This window comes from Nyctereutes procyonoides, unplaced genomic scaffold (assembly GCF_905146905.1).
Source record: "Nyctereutes procyonoides isolate TBG_1078 unplaced genomic scaffold, NYPRO_anot_genome, whole genome shotgun sequence".
NCBI lineage: Eukaryota > Metazoa > Chordata > Mammalia > Carnivora > Canidae > Nyctereutes > Nyctereutes procyonoides.
This window is the reverse complement of record NW_026575030.1, coordinates 23,471,263-23,492,301: the sequence shown is the minus strand read 5'-3', so window position 1 is coordinate 23,492,301 and position 21,039 is coordinate 23,471,263. Positions and strand designations below refer to the sequence as shown.

The following is a 21,039-nucleotide window of genomic DNA, read 5'->3' as shown; positions in this document are numbered from 1 at the left end:
GGGTTTTAGGGTACGAGTTTCCAGCAATTGGATTCCGTGGGCTGCCCTTCCCGGGGCTTTCTGATGTGTCCTCCTGGCCCATCTGGATCTCCTCCCCATCCCCGCTGATCCCTTCTCTCTCGATTCCCTTTCTCTAAGTGCCCTCACCATCTTAGGGAACAACCATTTCCTAGTTATTAGTCTGTCCTTTTGGAATTCATCATGCATTTCTTTTGAGTCCCTGCTGTTTGCCAGGCTCTGGGGCCAGAAGCTGCAGTGGCTGCAGTGGTGGCTACTCCAGGTAGGACTAAATAGGGAGGGAAAAGCCTGGGCCTGTGTTGGGGTGGGAGCAGGAGCGTGGGCCCCTCTCTGACCCACACATATCTCTCCAGTAAGACAGGCTTCTTGAATTTGCAAAGTGCATTGTTACACTTAAAATGCTGTTCCATGACTTTCCTGGTCCATTGATGAGTGTTGCTTTTAGAACTGAGCTGAATGGTTTAAGTTGTCTGTACTGGGGCTGGTGAAGCCGATGGCTATAGAAGGTGGTAAAGCCGATGGCTGTAGAAGGTGGCAAGATATGTGAACAGGTGGGAGATGAAGGGACTTCCTTAAGCGGCTGTCATACCTGGCAGGAAAAGTTTCTCATGTGGTTTAGTCAGAGGGGACCAGTGGAGACCAGTGGCTGAGATACCCTCACTGAGCCCATGCTCAGTGATATGGAGAGAGGGCCTTGCACGGGCAAGGGTAGCTGGCTGCCCCTGGCTGGCCATTGGGCAGACTTGGCCAAGTATGGTGAGGTTATGAGGAAAGCCATGAGACAGATGAGGTCACTGAGGGGCTGATGGAGGCCACAGGGGAAGCCAAACCTTGTTGAGGTTGAGGTGAGGAGCAAGAGCCAGAGCCAGGACAGTGGCAAGCAGCAGGATCGCCGGGAGGGCTCCCGGAACGTGGTTGCTCAGGTACCCGCAGAGTCTTGATTCAGTAGGTTTGGGAATGGGGCTGAGAATTTGCATTTCTAACTTGGGTGGTGCTGATGCTGCTGGTCCGAGGACCATGTTTTGAGATCCATTGATCTAACAGGAAGGAAACCAAGTTAGATGAGATTAGGCAAGAGCACTCTGTAAACAGTCAATGGCACCAGACAGACATTTCTTATTAGGAGAGTTGCAGGAGTGTACATATTGCAGACGCGGCACTTCACTGAAGCTTTCTCCTTTCTCCCTTTGGCTTTTGTCAATACCCGGTCAGATTTCGTATCCCCGTCAGCATTGTAGAATGTTTTCCTCTTATCCTGGTCAGACGGCATATAGCCGGTGGCCTATGGCACACATTTGAGCTTTAAAAAACCCAAACTTGCTTGGGCCTTAGGCAGAGAGTCTGAAGTAATGATCCGGGAAGGGCCAGGTTAATCAGTATTTTTTTTAAACACCCCCAGGTGATTCTGATGAGCTGCGAGGATGGGGAGCCACAGATCTGTACTGTAGTTTGTTCTTCTTCTTAGAATGGGCTGTCTACCCACTAGGCTTCTGGAGACTTGCTTTGTCCAGAGCTGTCCCTGTTGCCCCTCGTGTGTAGTGATACACCCTTGTCTGCGTGTCTCTTGACCCGTGTCCTTTTGGCTACTCCCCTTCCTCCGGGTCTCTGAATGCCCATCTATAGTTAGGGCCTTACCGCTATTGAGAATTCCAAGATACCAGGCTTTCATTGGGCACCAGCAGGTTTTACTCTGTCAACACCTTCCTGAGGACCTCAGGTAACAAACAGTTCCCGACATTCGTGTCTTTCAGTGATGCCGAGAGTAGAAAATTGTGCAAGAAGATGAAAGTTGACCTGAGCCCAAAGGACAAAAAGGTTGAATTATTCCATTACCAGTAAGTACACGTGGGCATTTCCAATTTTCAAGTAAGTGCTGAAAGCTTTCATTGCTATTCCTGTGAAGGGTGGTTTTTAGTTAGGTTAATTTTATTTCGGAATGATTTTTTTTTCCTGTGTTTACAGTTTCCTTTTTTTTTTTTTCTTTTAAATCCTGAACTGTGTTCAATAGCTGAATGTTATTAAGATGCTGCAGGAAACCAAAGGTATGTATCTTCACAACCATTCTTAAAGTTAACACCTTTTTCTCCTCATTTGACAGGGATGGTGCATTTCATACTGAATATAACCGAGCTGTGACATTTAAGGTAAATTTACCTCCCTCATTCTCAGCAGAGGTAGAGTCTGAACGGATGCCAAAAGCCTGGCAGGTTCTCTCTGAGAGAAGGAAGGGCAGATTGTGCAGATAGCTCTTCCAAATGACCTGAGGGATTCTTATCTCCAGAGCACGTGTCAGCAGAATAGCTGGAAAAGTTTGTAACTGCTAACACAGTGAGGATGACCGGCCTTGTAGATAAGTGGGTGAATCTATCAGCAGTCATCCGGCGAGGCACCTGACGTTGGGTCTCTCCCCTTCCAGAGGCCTGGATCTCCCTCTGTTCTGGCCTGAAGCCCCCCCTCAACTCTGAGGTAGCGTCTATACTGGCTGTCCGAGGTGGCGGGGTGGGGGTGGGGGTTGCTGTGCCCAGGTTAGCCCAGAGTGGGACACAGGCAGGTTGGCACCTGTCAGCTGATGCAGCTTGTTTCAGGTGACACGCCGATGTCACTGAGCTACAGATCCAATTTAGAAGTAGATGGAGAAAAGCATCAACGAAGAAGGTGTGGGGAACCTGTGACCTGCAAGTGCTGTTACCACAAAGCAGCGGCCCCACCCCACATCCTTCTCTGGCCCTTGGAATCTCCCCCTTTGGCGTACCCATTCGGCCTGTCAGACCAGGCTTCTCCTGTGTCTGGTCAAGGCAGCGTTCCCCTGCCCCAGCTGGGGGCCGCGTGTTTCTTCTGTTCCCAGCATAGGCGGAACCTACTTTTTCAGACTCTCCTGCTCTGCCGCAGGCTGGGTTGGACCCCATGCTCCTCTGTCTCCCCGGCTCCATTCTTGCATGTCTGTCCATCTGTCTGCACAGCCGTCAGCGCCCCACTCCTCTGCCCTTCTTCCTCAGCTCCCTGGTCGTTTCCTGTTTATCCACCAGCACTCGTTCTTTTTATAAGTCGCTACAGCTTTTACCTTATACAGACTCAGCCTGATTACTCATCCTAACACCCACTTAGACACTTAGAGAAAATTCTGCCGTCTAGAGCTGCTTAAGCCTCTTATTCTGTGTTAAGACGTCAGCTGAAGTCCTTCCTGGGAGGGCCTGAGTGCTCCCCAGGAACAAGGTGTGGCTGGGCAGGGTGGGGGAAGTGCTGCGTGGTGATGGAAGGTGGGATTGGGGCCTTTTTGCTTGGTTTTGGAGCTTGTGCTCAGTGTACATTTAGTGGCTCCCTCTGAATAGTCTGTCCTGGAATCGTGGAGCAAGAAATAGCGGTTGCTCAGAACTGTAGGAGCTGGGAAGGAGCAGGGAGCCCGGGTAGGCTGAGCTTGCCTATGTGGGGAAAGCCAGGTCCTGGCCTCTATCTACCCCCTTACAAAGACCAGGTGTGTGGCATCTGCTCACTCTGCATCCTTCCTGTGGTTTCCACGTCAACAGGCTAGAGAGGAGGAGTAAGGGTTGGACAGGCTCACAGTCTTTAGTGGAAAGAGAACATCCTTAGGCCCGGGGTCCCCAGAGCCCACAGGGCCATTAGGGACTGGGGTAGAGTCCCTGGAGTTCTCCAGGGCAAGAGTAAGTGGCATAGTGTTTCCCATGACTGCCTGGTGGCTTCTGCTCTTCATTCAGCCAAGACAAAGCCATTTTTGGTCACAGGTTGGTTTTCTTCTCAGAGATCCTCCTGGGCCTTGATGTCCAGAGAGACAGAGGAGTCCCTTGTAGGACTGGGCGCGTGGTCGCAGACTCATGCTCTGGCTGTTGTTGCTGTCATGCTGGAAGATTTGGCAGGGACCCGGTCACAGTCACTGTGCTGTGGCCCCTAAAGAAACCAGAGGCCAGACAAATGAGAGTAAAGAGGGTGAACTTCCTGTGTAAGTGCCCTTTTGCTGGTCAGCAGTCGGTGCAGCAAAATCCTTATTACATGTAAGTGGTGAGGACCAGAGGTGCCTGGAAACCAAAATTCAGATGACCCTCTGATGACTGTCTCCCAAGGCCGTGTAGCTATGAGTGTGGCTTCCTAAGCCACCAAGATGTCCCAAGAACCAAGATGTGAGTGTGGGGCCATTTCCCTGGGATTCCGAGCACCCAGAACAGGATGACTGAGGGAGGGAGTGAGGCATTCCAGATGCTGCTCCCTGTAGACTTTTCCACTTAAGATCTTGCCGGTCAGGTTAATTTGTAGAGAACCTGTGGATGGGACTATTCAACTTCAGTTAAACGTGAATAATCTCCACCTGAAAAGCAAGTATGATTATTTCAGTTATTACATTAGAAGAGGTGTCTTTTTACCCTGATGCTGAGGAGGGGCTGGTGGTGGGGGAATGGGAGACGGTGCTCAGCCTTTAACTCAGCTCGTACTGGTATGTGGACAGGAGCCCCCTGAGAACAGTAGTTCCTAACCTATTTCGGGTTCCTAATCCCACTGAGAATTTACTGAAAGGCATGGATCTTCTCCCTAGAAACAATCTGTTTGTATAAAGTAAGTGTAAAATGTTGTCATGTGGGTAAATGTAAATGCTAAGTAAAGTAACCTATAAAGTACGGCTTTCGTATGAGTCTGGGGTCTCACAGACTCCTGAAGGCTGCCATGGGCCCTGCATTGAGAACCCCTGCACCAGGTGTTTCTGAAACAGGTGGACACCTGGAAGCATCTTTTTCACATGGCCTAGGCGGGCAGGTGCCTCTGCAGCTGTGGGTGAGCATAGGTTTCAGGAGGCCCTGACAGCTCCGTTTTGGCTGCGTCATTGTAGCAGTGAAGCTTTGACAGGGACAGAGGAGAGGCACATCTGCCTTTGCCATGGTGGAAATGGCCCTTTTTCTCTTCCCAGGAGGCATTTCCTGGCTCCATTTGGACAAACAGGGACCATTACCTGAATGAAATTCTACAAAATCTTACCTGTCTCCCATTCTTCCATGGTAGCATTTTCCAAACAGAAGTTTCCAGAACTTAATAGGCCTCACTGAGGTCCTGTGTGTGTATGACCAGGGGATGGGCTGAGTGGACAGCCTCGCTGAGAAAGTGTTTCCTTGTCTCACCTCAGCCTACCTTCCTCCCATCACACTTTGTCATCTGCTCATTGGAGCTTGATTAAGTGGACAAGAAGTCACAGAATCTTGTATCAAATTGGACACTGAGGGGCTCTGTGTGTTGACATGTAGGTTAAGGTTGGAGGGATGGAGGTTGACTGGTTTCTGGTACTCTTTCCTGGCCCTCACAAACTAGGAGCACCATTTCCCAGAGTGATTATCTGAGGGAAGGGAATGCCATTTCTGTCCTAGACCAGTGAAGTGTGGCAGGGGCCGAGGGCAGTGGAGGGACATGGGCCCCGTTTCCCGCCCCACGTGCATCTTCCCCAGAGGGAGTGAGATTTGTGTCGGCTGTCCACATGACAAAGGCTAGTTAAGCCCTTTAACCTGAAGGTCTTTATCAGATCTTCATCCTGAGCCTCTAGAAGGAGGGTCTTCAGGGAGAGAAGTACAACTGGTAAGCCCCAGAGTTGAGCACCCTGCCCGGGGGCTCTCCAGCCTGAGCCCCACAGAACATGCAGGATTTAACACGCTACCAAACCAGTTTACATCACAAAATACCGAGCAGGTGACAAGCAGGTGTGCTTACCTGCTTGTGCGATTGGCAGGTTTGGTGCATGAAGGTGGAGCCCTTGGACAGGACTGGAGGCCTTTATTCAAATTGATCAGAGAGTTTCCTGGAGATGAGACCTAGTCGAAGCAATTCACTGAATAAGCCGGTGAATTGTCTCAAATCTCTTTTCTGTCCATGAAGAAGCAGAGGTGTGGATCAGCTGACCAGAGTAAGGTGTCATGCAGCTGAAAATTTTGGTGGCAGTGGTGGGAGTGCATTTTTAGGGCCCTCGCCAGTGATGGCAGCGCCCCCCTACCATTTAGGTTCCTGGTTTCCCCACTTTCCTCTTTGCCTGGCTAAAATGAGTTTTCCTGGGGTGTCTGGGGGGCTCAGTCGGTTAAGCATCTGCCTTCGGCTCAGGTCGTGATCCTGGGATCCTGGGGTCTACCCTGCTTGTGCTCTGTCAAATAACTAAATAAAATCTTTAAAGAATATATATAAACCGAGTTTTCCTTTCTGATTCTTTCCTCAGTCCATAGTGGCCTTTCTGAAGGATCCAAAAGGGCCCCCACTGTGGGAGGAAGATCCTGGAGCCAAAGATGTTGTCCACATTGACAGTGAAAAGGTAATTTGTTCCCCATAAATTCTGGTAGACCCTGGAAGCCTCCCCCAACCTGGTTCTCCCTAGGAGAGATGCCCAAGGAAATGAGAAATGGGAGTTTTTGGGGATGAGTTGTGCTTTCTTCCAAGGGAGCTGGGCTGCCAGGCCCCTCATATTTGTTCTTCCCGGCTCCATGAAGGAACCCACAGGAGATCACAGGCTGGCTGCCTGAGAGCTTCCTCCATTCTTCACTGCCTTATTTAATGTATTTTAACGTGTTTAGATTTTCCTCACAGGAATAGCCATTTAAATGTCCTTTCCTTATTATGTAACCCAGTCATTGCTGGGATTGGCTGCGTGTGTGTTTGTGTTTTTAAAAGTGGGTTTTGTTTTTTTTTGTTTTGTTTTCTTTAAGAATAATCTCAGAGGTTGGGTGGGATTTCTGGAGACTTGGGTCAGGTCTCTATAATTCTAAGTAATGTAAATTTGAACAAGTCATTTAATTTCTTAAGCTTTCATTTCTGGATTTAGCTAGGATGTGGGGGGGTCAGGGTCGAATGGTAGTTCTGATTTATAGTCTCCATACAACCCTGATCCACCTTCTTTCTAAGCCTGCTCCCCCTACCTCAGTGTGCATCTTTATTCATGTATGTGTACCTTGCCTGGCTGTGCCTTCATATAGGATGGGCAAGACCTTCTTTGTTATTTACCCAGTGGTCTGTGAGGCGAGCAGTGCTGTTTGTAAAAGAAAGAAGACTGTCCTTTTTTTTTTCCTGAGTGAGATACTGTTGACATACAGTAGCATGTATATTAGTTTCAGATACATAACTGTGATTCCACAATTCTATGTATTATGCAGTTCTCACCATGGTAAGTGTGGTTACTCTCTGTCACCATACAAAGTTGTCGCAGTATTACTGACTATATTGCCTATGCTGTACTTTTCATCCCTGTGACTTACCTATTTTATAACTGGAAGTTTATACCTCTTAATCCCCTTCACCTATTACATGTATCTCCCCACCCTCCTTCCCTCTGGCAACCACCAGTTCTCTAAATTCATCAGTCTGTCTCTGGTTGGTTGGTTTTGTACATTTGTTTTGGTTTTTTTTAGACATATATGTGGAATCAGATGATATTTGTCTTTCTCTATCTTGACTTATTTCACTTAGCATTATACCCTCTAGATCCGTTCACGTTGCTGCAAGTGATAAGATCTTTTTTATGGCTGAATAATACTCCATTATATTTATATACATATATATGTATATATATATATACATATATATGTATATATATATGCACACACATGTCACATTTTTATCCATTTAACTATTGATAGATGCTTGAGTTGCTTCCATATCTTGGCTATTGTAAATAACGCTGCAATAAACGTAGGGATGCATATATTTTTTCTTTTCTTAAGAATTTTATTATTTTTTTAAAGATTTTATTCATTCATGAGAGACACAGAGAGAAAGAGAGAGAGAGAGAGATAGGCAGAGACACACAGGCAGAGGGAGAAGCAGGCTCCATGCAGGGAGCCTGACATGGGACTCAATCCTGGGACTCCAGGATTATGCTCCAGGCCAAAGGCAGGCACTAAACCCGCTGAGCCACTCAGGGATCCCATATATTTTTTCAAGTTAGTGTTTTCATATTCTTTGGGTAAATACTCAGCAGTGGAATTACTGGATCATATGGAATTTCTATTTTTAATCTTTGGATGAATGTCCGTACTGTTTCCATAGTGGCTGCACCAATTTATATTCCCACCAACAGTTCACAAGTGTTCCTTTTTATCTACATCCTCGCCAATGCTTGTCATTTGTTTTTGTGATACTAGCTGGAGAACGTTTGTTCTTATCTTGATAACATAAAATGTACTTTTTATCTTCCTCTACCTTTCTTCCCTTTTCACTTAAAATTATTGACCCTTGATGCTTGTTAGCCCCAAAGAAAAGGATGCCGTTTATACTTCCTGGGGAGGGATCATGTGTGATCATTGTGGCCTAAACCAGGAGGTCTGTGGCGATTTGAATTAAGGGGCTGGGCATCAACATTTCTCTGGACTAGAAAGTGCCAGTATCATCAGGAGGTGAAAAGCAGGGGGGCAGCCCGGGTGGCTCGGTGGTTTAGCGCTGCCTTCGACCCAGGGTGTGATTCTGGAGACCTGGGATCGAGTCCCACATCGGGCTCCCTGCATGGAGCCTGCTTCTCCCTCTGCCTGTGTCTCTGCCTCTCTCTCTCTCTCTCTCTCTCTCTCTCTCTGTGTGTGTGTGTCTCATGAATAAATAAATGAAATCTTAAAAAAAAGAAAAGAAAAGAAAAGCAGGGGTGCCTAGGTGGCTCAGTTGATTAAACATATGACCCTTGATCTCGAAGGTCTTGAGATCAAGTCTTGATCCGAGGGCTGTGAGTTCAAGCCCCACATTGAGTTCAAGCCCAGTTGGAGCCTACTTAAAAAATTTTTAAAAAAAGGATGTTGGGGACAAAGGAAGAGGGGCAAATGTCAGGAGGTGGTGGTATCTGTGCTTGTAGTTATGAATAAACAAGCAGCCTAGACTCACTTTTGCTCCCCACTAGATTCTGTGATAATGCACATTTCTGAACTTTTGGGAAAGTGATTGCCTGCCGCCTCCCTCCCCTAAGATTTACTTCTTAAACTCCAAAGATCCTTCTTCTATAACTAGAAATATTAAACAGAAGGAAAATTGTTTTCGCATCTGTAGACAGTACTCTTGTTACACGTGGTGCTGCTCTCTCTCCTGTAGAAGTCTAAGGTATACCTGCTTTTCTCCTGATAGAATCCCCACATAAAATACCTAAAAGCTCCAAATTCAAGTTGGAATTGCCGATTCGTACTTGTAAGCTTAGAACTCCACACTGTTTGAAGGCAATTAAGCATCTTTGAATGTAATGTAATATTTGTTACTACCCGGGGTATGAAACCAAATTGCTACAGGCTCAGAAAAACCTTTTCTTTTCAGATCTTTACCAGATTTTTATCTCCAGGGATTTCAGCAGATCATTTTCAAAGCATTTGCATTTTCTCCCCGTAGTCAGGGTCAAAGCTATTAGTCAGTAATTCTGTCTTACAGTGAGTAGAATTATGTAATTCTAGTTATGTAAACAAGAGTGAACCTTTTCAGAATTTATTATGAAATGTTTTGAATGCCTGCAAAATATTTGTAATACTTTATCTAACTGAAAAATTATAAGTAATACATATGCATTGTTGAAAATTTAGAAAACACGGCTTAAGCATAAAAGAAAAAAAAAAAGTTACACTATCCCTTCCCATTGAGAGGTACCACTGCTGGTATTTTCTCTAGCCTTCCAGGCTTTCAACATAGTGCATATACATAAATATTTTTACTCACAAAAGTGTCATTGCATTTTATATGCTGCTTTGTAACTTGTTTTTCCCCCCCACTTAATGTAACATGCATATCTTATTGTGACGTTAAATATTCCTCTTCATTGTTTTTAATGATGCACTAGTATTCCAGGGTGCGGGATGTACCCTCATCTATTTACCTAATGCCTTGTTGCTGCCAGAAAACTGCTTTTTGTAATCTCCTTTTATTTTCCTTATTATTCAAAAGAGAAAAACCTCTAATTTTCTTCTATGGAAACTGGTTAGAGAAGCAGATTATTTTAATCAAAACATGCTCCGTCATTGCGCTTCTCTGCAGTCCTTGATAGATTTGCTTTTTCCCAAACATCGTTGACTCTTGTTGGAAGAAAGGTCTCCAGCCTTGCTTTACACTGAAGTCTCTCCATTAGCACTGTTGTGACCACTTGTCTGTTTACATTTATTGTATTTATTTAAGAAATAATTGTGTATGGCCTAATAACGCGCCAGGCACTGTTCTAAGGTTTTAGAAATACAAATGATCTATTTAGCTCATAATCCCCAGGGCCTCGGGGGCACACCTCATCTGTATGCTCCTGGGAACATGGACCGTGGTGGCAGGGCTGGGGAGAGAGATTAGTGGGTGTGGGTGAACCCTGTGTTACCGTAGGGAGCAGATCCCCATCTGGCCAAGTTGGGCTACAGGATAAGAACCAGCCTCCCACAACCAAACTGCTCCATAGATCACATGGAGGGGCAGCCTGGTGGAGCCGCATGGGGCACAAGCAGCTCCTTACAGTCTTGGAATTATTCAGGCAGAGCTGAAAGTAAAGCTGGTAGCCTGGTCCTGACTACTTCATCACACTAAGTGACCTTGGGAAAGCCACGTGCTCCGCTGGGGCCTCAGTTTCCCCATCCGTAATGTGCGGCAACGGTATAGATTGTCTGGATCGTCCAGCACCTGACCAGCCGTAACTCTGACCACAAGCCCCAAATTTCAGGTCAGACCAAGGCATTTCTCTTGCCAAGGGCCCCTGTGGGGATGTTGCCTCCTTGCCCTATTATTGGTTATTGTGACCTATTATTGGTTATGTGACCTGCCGTGTTCTCTGTTTGTGCCTTAGGACTTCAGACGGCTCCTGAAAAAGGAAGAGAAGCCGCTCCTGATGATGTTCTATGCCCCCTGTGAGTGACCGGAGTTAGCTGCTCAGACTCTTGGAGGGGCAGCTGGGGGTTGGGAGGAGGGGGACTGGGAACTAGCCCCAGCTCTCTTAAAATGCAAATTGTGTCCTTCACCCCACTCTCTGTGCCTCTTTGCCTCTTCTTGCTCCTCCATTTCTGCTGCGCACATCAGTTTTTCTCTCACTAGAATCAGCATCCTTCTGCCCTCACCCTGAGCTCCTCCCAGGTACTCCCGCTGTCTCCTGTTCCTCCACCCCTCTGCCTCCTGGGCCCGAAGCCCTTTCCTGCCAGCTGTGTGCCTGGGGGAGCCATGTGCTTGGTGGAGCCATGAGCTGGGGGGAGCTGTGTGCCTGGGGGAGCCGTGTGCCTGGAGCAGCCTTGTGCCTGGGGAGCCGTGTGCCTGGGGCAGCCGTGTGCTTGGGGGAGCCACGTGCTTGGTGGAGCCGTGTGCCTGGAGCAGTCATGTGCCTGGGGGAGCCATGCCTCTGTCTCAGCGAACTCTCAGACGTGCTCCTGCTGCTCCTCACCATTCAGAGCCTGGCTGGCCTCCCGGGGAAGCTCTTTGCCCAGCTCTGGCTCCTGCACACCTCTGCTCGTGCCACCTGGGTGGTGTCGGGGGATCAGGGCCAGGGAGAAAAAGGCCTCATGTTTTGGTTCAGTCTCTAGATAAGGCAAGAGGGCATAGGAAGAGCAGAAAGATCATTGAGATGACAACCAGAAGACCCTTAGGTTCTAATTCTAGCTGTGCCACCCATCAGCTGGGTGACCTTGGTCAGATCCTTCACCTCTCCGCCCCTCAGGTTCCATTTCTATAAGAGAAGGGCTTGGATCAGAGCAGTGACTTTCAGAATTTTTGCCTGTATTTCATTGTATTCATGTAACAATATTTTTCCTTGCAGCCTAGCACTATAAGTATGACTTATAAATACTTATAGTAAATAAGTTGAATAAGTCAAACTGAACAAGTTTTACAAAATCATACCTACCCTTACTACTTGCCATCCACTCTGCCAGATGCAGGACACACTATTTTCTTTTTCTCTTTCGTTTTATTTAGAAGATACTGTTTTTTCCTACTATTTCATAACCCTCTAATAAAGGGTCCGCAACCTCTGGCCCATGGACTGTCCACCTTTTTTGTTAAGTTAATTTCTGTTGCATCATAGACATGTTCATTTGCTTACACATTGTGTGTGGCTGGTTTCAAGCTAAGCAGAGTTGAGGAGTTGACGGTGTGTTCTACAAAGCCTCTACTCTGCCTGGAGCACCCCTGTAGTCTAATGGGTCCCAACCCACAGATTGAAAAACCTTGGATTATTACCTCTATAAAGCCCCTAGAGCTGTGACTCTCTGTACTGCGTATGTGCTTCAGGAGACCGAAGACCCAAAGGCTGGAGAGAGAGGGCCATGCATGATGGGAGCCCTGGCCTGCCCATGGCTTGGATGAGTGTCAGAGGCTATGGCATCAGGATTCTACTTAGTTTTTTGGGTTTTTTTCTTTTCTTTTTTTTTTTCATTTTGGAATTGGTATGTTTATTGCAATCTCAAACACAAGGCACAGTATAGGTATCCAAATCAATTATATATCACACTACCCGGAAGACATAAGGCATATAGCATATGCCATATTTTCTCTTTCCTTTTTTGTTTTTTTTAGTTATATAAGTTTCAGGTGTATCACATTAAAATTTGATATCTGTGTATACAGCAAAGTGATCACCCCCCAAAAGGCTGTTTACCATCCATCACCCCACAATGGGCCCCTTTTACTTACCCCCAAGCCCCTTTCCCCTCTGGTAAGCCACTGAACTGTTCTCTGTGTCTGTGAGTTTGTTTTTGTTTTGTTTAGATTCCACATGGAAGTAAAATTATGGTTTTTTTTTTTTCCTTTTTCGTTCTGACTTATTTCACTTAGCATAATGCCTTCAAGGTCCATCCGTGTTGTTGCAGGTGGCAGGAGTTCATTCTTTTTTTATTGCTGAGTAGTATACTGTTGTATATATATCCCACATTTCTTTATCCGCTCATCCACTGTTGGATATGTACATTGTTTTCATATATTGGCTATTGTAAATAATGCTGCAGTAAGCATAGGGGTACACGTGTCTTTTCAAATTAATGTTTTTGTATTCTTCGGAAAAATACTCAGTAGTGGAACAGCTGGATCCTATGATAGTTCTGGTTTTAATTTTTTTGGGAATCTCCATACCGTTTTCATAGTGGCTATACCAGTTTACATGCCTACCAACAGTGTACTATTGGGTTCCTATTTCTCCACATCTTTGCCAACATTTGTTATTTCTTATCTTTTGGATAAAGGCCATTCTGACAGGTGTGAGGTGACATATCATTGTGGTTTTGATCCCCGTTTCCCAGGTGATTGGTGATGTTGAACATCTTTTGTCTGTTGGCCATTTGTATGTCTTTTTTTGAGAAATGTCTGTACAGATCCTCTGCCCATTTTTTAACTAGGTTTTTTGTTGTTGTTGTTGCTGAGTTGTATGGATTCTTTTTTTTTTAATTTTTTTTAAATTTTTATTTATTTATGATAGTCATACAGAGAGAGAGAGAGAGAGGCAGAGACACAGGCAGAGGGAGAAGCAGGCTCCATGCACTGGGAGCCCGACGTGGGATTCGATCCCAGGTCTCCAGGATTGCGCCCTGGGCCAAAGGCAGGCGCCAAACCGCTGCGCCACCCAGGGATCCCCAGTTGTATGGATTCTTTATGTACTTTAGATATTAACCCCTTGTCAGATATATGATTTGCAGATACATTCTCCATTCAGCTGGTTGCCTTTTCATTTTGATGATGGTTTCCTTCACTGTACAGAAGCTATTTAGTTCGAAGCAGTCCCATTTGTCTGTTTTTGCTTTTGTTTTCCTTGCCTTTGGAGTCTGAGCCACAAAAACATAGCTAAGGAGCTATGTTCATGAGTCAGAGCTTACTGCCTGCATTTTCTCCTAAGAATTTTATGGTTTCTGGTCTTATATTCAAATCTCTAATCCATTTTTTTTATTTTTATTTATTATTTATGATAGTCACAGAGAGAGAGAGAGAGAGAGAGAGAGAGAGAGGCAGAGACACAGGCAGAGGGAGAAGCAGGCTCCATGCACCCGGAGCCCGACCTGGGATTCGATCCCGGGTCTCCAGGATCACGCCCTGGGCCAAAGGCAGGCACCAAACCGCTGCGCCACCCAGGGATCCCTAGTTTCATTCTTTTGCATATGGCTGACCAGTTTTCTCAACACCATTTTTGAGGGGACTGTTCTTTCTTTGCTATATGTTCTGGGCTCCTTTCTTATAAGTTAATTATCCGTGTACGTGTGGGTTTATTTCTGAGCTCTCAATTCTTTTCCATTGATCTATGTGTCTGTTTTCGTGCCAGTACTGTACTGTTTTGATTATTATAGCTTTTTAATATAGTTTGAAATTAGGGAGCATGATACTTCCAGCTTTGTTCTTCTTTCTTCTAATTACTTTGACTATTTGGGATCTGTTGCAGCTCATAAAAATTTGAGAATTATTTGTTCTAGTTCTTTGAAATATGTCATTGGAATTCTGATAGGGATTACCTTGAATCTGTAGTTTGCTTTGGGTAGTGTGGACATTTTAACATTAATTCCTCCAATACATGAGTGTGGAATATCTTTTCATTTATTTGTGTCATCCTCTATTTTATCAGCATCTTACAGTTTTCAGTATACATACAGGCCTTTTACCTCCTTGGTTAAATATACTCCTAGATTATTCTTTTTGATACAATCTTAAATGGGATTGTTTTCTTTATTTCTCCATCTGATTGTAATTAGTGTACAGAAATGCCACAGGTTTCTGTATATTGATTTTTTATCCTGTGACTTTACTAAATTTACTTATTAGTTCTAGTAGTTTTGGGGTGGAGTTTTTAGGGTTTTCCATATATAGTATCACGTTATCTGCAAGTAGTGACAGTTTTACTTCTTCCTTTATGATTTGGATGCCTTTCATTTCTTTTTCTTGATTAATTATTAAACTAGAATTTCCAATAATATGTCAAATAAAAGCGGCAAGAGTGGACATACTTGTCTTGTTCTTGATTGTAGAGGAAAATCTTTTAGCTTTTTCCTATTGAGTATGATGTTAGCTGTGGGTTTGTCACATATGACCTTTATTATGTTAAGGTATGTTTTTTCAATACCCACTTTGTTGAGGGTTTTTATCATAAATATATGTTGAGTTTAACTGAGTGCTTTTTCTATATCTATTTTGATGATCTTATGACTTTTATCCTTTGTTTACATGGTGTATCATGTTGATTAATTTATAGATGTTAAACTATCCTTGCATCCCTAGAATAAATCTCACTTGTGCAGTATGATCTTTTTAATGTATTGTTGAATTAGTTTTGCTAATATTTTGCTGAGGATTTTTACATATATGTTCATCAAGGATATTGGCCTATAGTTTTCTCTCTTTGTATCTTTGTAGTGTCTTTGTCTGGTTTTGGTAGTATCAGGGTGATTTTGGCCTCATAAGATATGTTTGGAAGTAGTCCCCTCCTCTTCATTTTTTTGGAAGAGTTTGAGAAGGATAGGTATCAAATCTTTGAATGTTTAGAAGAATTCATCAGGGAAGCCATTTGGTCCTGGACTTTTGTTTATTGGCAGATTTTTGATTACTGATTCAATCTCCTTACTAGTAATTGGTCTATTCAGGTTTTCTATTTCTTACTGATTTAGTCTTAGAAGATTGTATGTTTCTAGGAATTTATATATTTCTTCTAAATTGTCCAATTTATTGGTGACATATTGTCCATTCTAGTCTCTTAGGATCCTTTGCATTTCTGTGATGTGAGTTGTAACTTCTCATTTCAGTTCTGTTTCCTCTTGAAAGCCTGCCTTGTATTCCCCTTCTTGAGAAATTCTTTGAGCAAAGACCCCTCCCATTTACACCCAAGTGATCATGCCTCCTTGGGTGGCTGCCCTTCTCTGTTCTGGTGGTTCCGCCTGACTTGGGCCTATGGTTTATTCACCATGACAATAGCCTCTCCCCTGCCTCTGTTGACTGCTGGGTGTCCGCCTAACCCAGCCTCTTCTTAGACTCCTTGCTTGCCAACAGAAAGGAGTCCCTAGTGTCCCACTTCTTGTTAGATCTGGCTCTGTTCAGGATGGTTTGCACTTTAACCCTGGGTCATTCTCTTCATTACGGCTCACTGGTTGGCTTCACCCCTTTTTTTCCCTTTGGAGGGATCTTAACTACCCATCTGTGAGTTGCTTCAGGAATTGCCCTGCCTACCCAGCCCCTGGAGGACAGGGCCTCCTGTGGTTTATCTTAGAACCCTTCAGAACTCAATGCATTGGTTAAATGAGACTAAGAGTGTGTATCAGTGTACAGTTTGTGTCACGAGGCAGGATCATGGTATAGCCATGTGGCTTTCAGTATATGACACTGGTTGATCACTTGCAAAGAGTGGTTCCCCAGCAGTTTGCACTAGAATGTGCGTGCCATCTCTCCCCAGCCCCTCGCCAGGCTGTCTGGCAGCGTGCCCTCCTCAGCACAGCAGGCAGGGAGAGAGGCGAGTATAGTTACTGTCTTTATATAATGGAAAGCTGGGGTAGGAAAGGTTAGATCCCTTGTCACTGTTACAGAGAAATTAGTAGTTGAGGAAGGAGGGAGAAAACTCTGTTAAGCTCAAATTTGTGGAGGGGTCAGCAGGATGGCCTGCTGGCTCCCAGGTAACCCCAGGACTCTTTTATTGTTGTTTTTATTGACACAAACTTGTACCTTTATTATATTAGTCCACTCAGGCTTCATGGCTTCATAATTCAGCTTATTCCTGGAAACACACCAATTCCCTAAGAGGGAAGTCTTTTAGGACTCTGATCCTTTGATCATGTTTGGGGTGAGTGAACCCACAGGCAGTGGGATGCTTTACTTGTGACAAGGAATCCAGGACCTACTGCTTATTCCATAAATGTTTGTTGACTGAATTAGTGAGAAAATAAAAGGGTGACTGCTCTAACTCTGAGGGTTGGACAGTGACAATTAGTCTTATTTCTTCCTCTGCCTCTCAATCGAATCCATTGAAAGATAAATGCAGATAGAGATCACAGTACCAGCTCTGTTTTTGGTGAAGTTAAATTGGAAACTGGCTCAGCCGGGAGCTTCTTATTACTCTTCCATCACCTCTTCACCTCACTAACTTCTCCCAGAACTGCTGGGCTTTGCCCACGGGGAGTTTGGAGGGGGTGGGGGATCTTGCTGCTGCTGGCTGGGGACAGCAGAGACTGAAGAGAGACAAAGCCCCTGTGGGGACAGTTTGTAAATTCAGTTCCTTGACTGATGAACATGGCCTAGTGGGCATCAGAGTCAGACTCCCACCACCTCATCAAGTCACTAAGTAAAGCGTGGGTGGATGCAAGTGCCCCCGTCCTGCCCCAGTGATCTCCCCCTGCGAGTACTGTCCTGCCCACCGTGGAGGGGTTTCCTCACCGCTGCAGACCCACCAGGGGCAAGCGCTCTGGTCTCCCCTGCTTAGTGTGAACCTGCAGGGCGCTCCATTCCACTCCACAGGTGGGCGAGCTGGGGCTCAGACCAAGTGCCAGGCATGCACAGGCAGCGGACCCTCAGGGGGAGATGCAGACCTAGGTCTCCTACTCCTCAGTTGAGCTGCTTCCTCTGCTGTGTGACATCCAGTCCGGAACACGGGCACCTGGCTGTGTCAGCCTTGTTGTCCCTGTTTCCATCCTCTGTGGATTCCCACAGCGGGGACAGTGTCCCCTGACAGATATCATGCTCCTGTCTTCATGACACTTGTGGGGATGGTGCCGTGTGGGCTGCTGGAGAGAAGTACATCTTGTCTTCGGAGGCCAGATGCTGTGGGCTTGTGCCGCGTGCTGACCTTGCAACAGCTCCCAGCCCCCTGAGTCTCCCTGAGCCCAGGCTTAATGTGCTGGTGTGTGTACAGCATGTGTCCACCTGTCTGCCCAGGGGGTATGTCAGGGAGGGACCATGTCAGAGTAGCCTGCGTCACATTTGGTCCAGTAGACTTGGTGCCGAGGAGGTTCCAGTGGTCCCACTCATGGTTCTCCAGCATCTGTATCCAACCCGGTGGGTGAGAGCACCTCTCTGATCTCTATTACTCTGCCCACAGTCTGTCAGGGCATTAGCTAAATGCGGATTAGAGCCTGTCAGCCCACCGCTGCGTGGCCCTTTCCCCACCGTGTCACGTTGAGATGAGATCCAGTCTGACATGGGCTTCCTAGGCAGCTTTGGTGTCCACGGCCTTCAGGTGCATCTCAAAGCCTTTTTGCAGCAGAGCAGCTGTCAGAAAGAGTAACAGCCTGTCACGTCAGAATTTCTTATGTCTGAAGAAACTGGTGCACGTGCCCTGTGGGATCAGTGCCGAAGTGTGGCCTGCTCGGATTGATGCGGGGGCGGGGGTGGTTTTGGATCAGGGTTACTCTGAAGTGGTAGTGGATCTTTGGGACCTGCCTGGCTGTCTTGGCCCTGTGTTCCCCAAGGCTTGGGGGGGGGGCCTTCACCATCCCAGAAGAAGAGTGCAACCGTGGGAGACCACAGAACCCCACACTGGGTGGAGCCAGAGACATCACAGGATCCTCTGGTGTCGGAGCTGGAGGGGGCCTGAGGTTGTCTGCTCCAACCCTTCTCATTTGCCAGAGGAGCCATCGCCCAGAGAGCAGTGGTGACCTGTCCAGGGCTGTGCAGTGCATGAAGGGAAGACAGGCACTCAGGTGTGCTGACCCTGGCCTGGCGCTCCGCCCTCAAGGCCAGGGCCAGTGCTTTCAGACCCAACCCATCTCCACTCACTGCCTCATTATTCTTGTTGGTGTAAGAAACAGGGCATGGAAATCCCAAAGCTCATTGTATCTGTGGTTGTCCGGTTTTCTTCTTAATGGCATCTGATTCTATTTCATTTGTAGCCTCTGACTGGGCAGGAGGAGAGGCTGTTAGCCGTGCTTTCCTGTCACCTATTCTGGTTCCCTGAATTCCTCTTGAACTCATTATCAGCCCTAAATTACTCTGTGCTTTGTGCTTCTCCAGCCTGGTCATGTTTGTTTAGTCCCACATTTATTGAGGGACTGACTGCTGGGCTGTGTCCTGTTTTATACTATCAAGATTGTAAGCTCTTCGGAGGGCAGGGCCTCTGCCTCCTCTTGCTTCTGTGTTCCCAGGCCCTAGGGCAGTCCTGCCCTCCTGCAGGCTGGATCATCGTTTGCTGGCAGAGGCCAGCCTGAAGGGAGGGAAGGCTGGGCATAGGGGCCTGGCCCCCAGTGTAACCGAGTCTGCTTTCTCTCCTGCCTGTGATTAGGGTGCAGCATGTGCAAGAGGATAATGCCACATTTCCAGAAGGCCGCGACCCAGCTGCGAGGCCACTTCGTAAGTAAGGCCCATGGGCCTGGCAGAGCTGGCCAGCTCCTGGGCTGCTCCCCCTCACCTGGAGAGTCGGTGGTGGGAGGAGGGCAGGCTTGCGAATTTCGAGGACTTACTCTCCTGCTGCTACTCCTGCTCCTTGGGCACATGATCCAGCCTTGTCCTTGGTGGATGGTGAGAACTCTGCAGGGTTGCTGGGACCAGGAGAATTTGGAGCTTGTCCAACTAAGGCCAATGATGAAATCACCAGGAAACCAGCAAGAAGCACCTGGTTTCTTGGTGGTGGTGTTGGGTGGCCAGGGGCCATCAGCAAACCATCAGGGCTCCAAAATGATTGGGGCTGGACTCCAAAGTGGGCCAAGGCTGCTGGTGCCGGGAAACCCAGTGGCAAAGAAAGGGGCATGGTGACCAATGGTAGGCCCAAAGCGCAGGTGGCTTCATGGGCAGTTTCCTGCCAGGCTTGCCAGGGAGCTGGTGCCTGTGGGATGGGAAGACAGTGGAAACAACAGCAGAAAAGAGGTCGTCCAGGTGGGGAGCTGGAGACCTGAGCTTGCAGGTGCTCTCTGAAGGAGGGTGTGCAGAGTGTGTGGGGATGGGAAGCAGACAGGAGGCAGGGTTGTCTCGGGGATGCCCACCTTTCAGAGATAGGAGTGGGGAGAGGAGCCACTGAGAAAGCAGGGCTCGGGGAAGGAAGAGCAACCAAGATGTGCAGCAAGGGGAGGGGAAGCCGGGCAGTACAACCTCACCAAGCTGAGGACCACTGACTGATGGTTCTGGTCGGCTCTGTGTGGCCCCCACCTGCCAGCCTTGTCTCTTCCCTGTCATATGTCTGTCCAGCTTTGCACTTAACCCTGAGCCCCAGAGATTTGGGAGGGAAGGCTGTTTTTGTTGGCGGCAACACAAAAAGAATTGCTGGCTCCTCCAGGGAGCATGGGAAAATCCATACCCTTTATGAAAGGTTGTGGGGAGGAGAGCCATCATGGTGGGGCTGGCCAGAGTCCCACGAAGGGAGTTCTGAGGTCTTAAGACTGAATCATGATATTTACGGATCAAATTAAGTTGGTGATTAGTTCAAAGTCAATTTAAAAAGTTTACATGGCAGCACCTGGGCATGGTGACAGCCCCACTAGCCTCGCTGGCTGCAGCATCGGGTTGCAGAGAACCGGTGCTTTCTCTTTTGACCTCATTCTGAGGTGACACCAAGGTCCTGCTTGTTTCTCACTAATGAATTTTTAGCAACTTGCCTAGAGATGTTTGGCCTTGGGGCACACGTACATCATTTGGGGGAAGAAGTTTCACTTTGCATTTTTGGGCCTCAACAGATAGCATATTTCATGATTATTTCGCCTGGAGAAAAGACTTAATTACCCAGTGTTCTCCCTCTCCACACTTGCATACCCTTGGAAAACTCCTCCCTCAACCTCCTGTGTGGTGTGCTAGTAAGTAGTTAAACAGCTCCAGGCCCAGATCACAAGTACCTGGCCACCCCCGTCGAAGCAGCTGAGGTCTTGGTGCCAGTCTTGTGCAACTTCTGGAAGATTCTCAGCCAGTGCTTCATCTACCTGCCGAACTCAGTGTTTCTCCCGGCCCCTCCTGTGCTCCCACAGAGCTTGTCCCTGCCATGCATGGCCGGGTATGCTCATCTTTGCTTTTATTCCAGATCACTTTGTTCACCAGTTGATACTAATTGTAAGATGATTTTCGCACTGTAGTGTGAGCTTCTTGAGCACTGGGGCTCTGTTTGGTTCCTGTCTGTTTCTTTAACACAAGCACAGGGCCAAACTCATAGTGGTACCACATATGTGCTGATAAATGGGTGGATGAGTATGTGGCTTATCACTC

General features: G+C 46.9%; 1 protein-coding gene across 1 annotated transcript in view; it reads left to right on the top strand.

The window, feature by feature from the left end:
• Window positions 1–21,039, top strand: part of PDIA5 (protein disulfide isomerase family A member 5) — a 93,634-nt gene that overhangs the window by 31,269 nt on the left and 41,326 nt on the right. Inside the window, exons 4-8 of the mRNA XM_055316339.1 lie at window positions 1,770–1,853; window positions 2,117–2,162; window positions 6,215–6,307; window positions 10,766–10,826; window positions 19,136–19,203. Coding sequence (XP_055172314.1) covers window positions 1,770–1,853; window positions 2,117–2,162; window positions 6,215–6,307; window positions 10,766–10,826; window positions 19,136–19,203 — 352 coding nt within the window. The remainder of the gene's footprint in view (window positions 1–1,769; window positions 1,854–2,116; window positions 2,163–6,214; window positions 6,308–10,765; window positions 10,827–19,135; window positions 19,204–21,039) is intronic.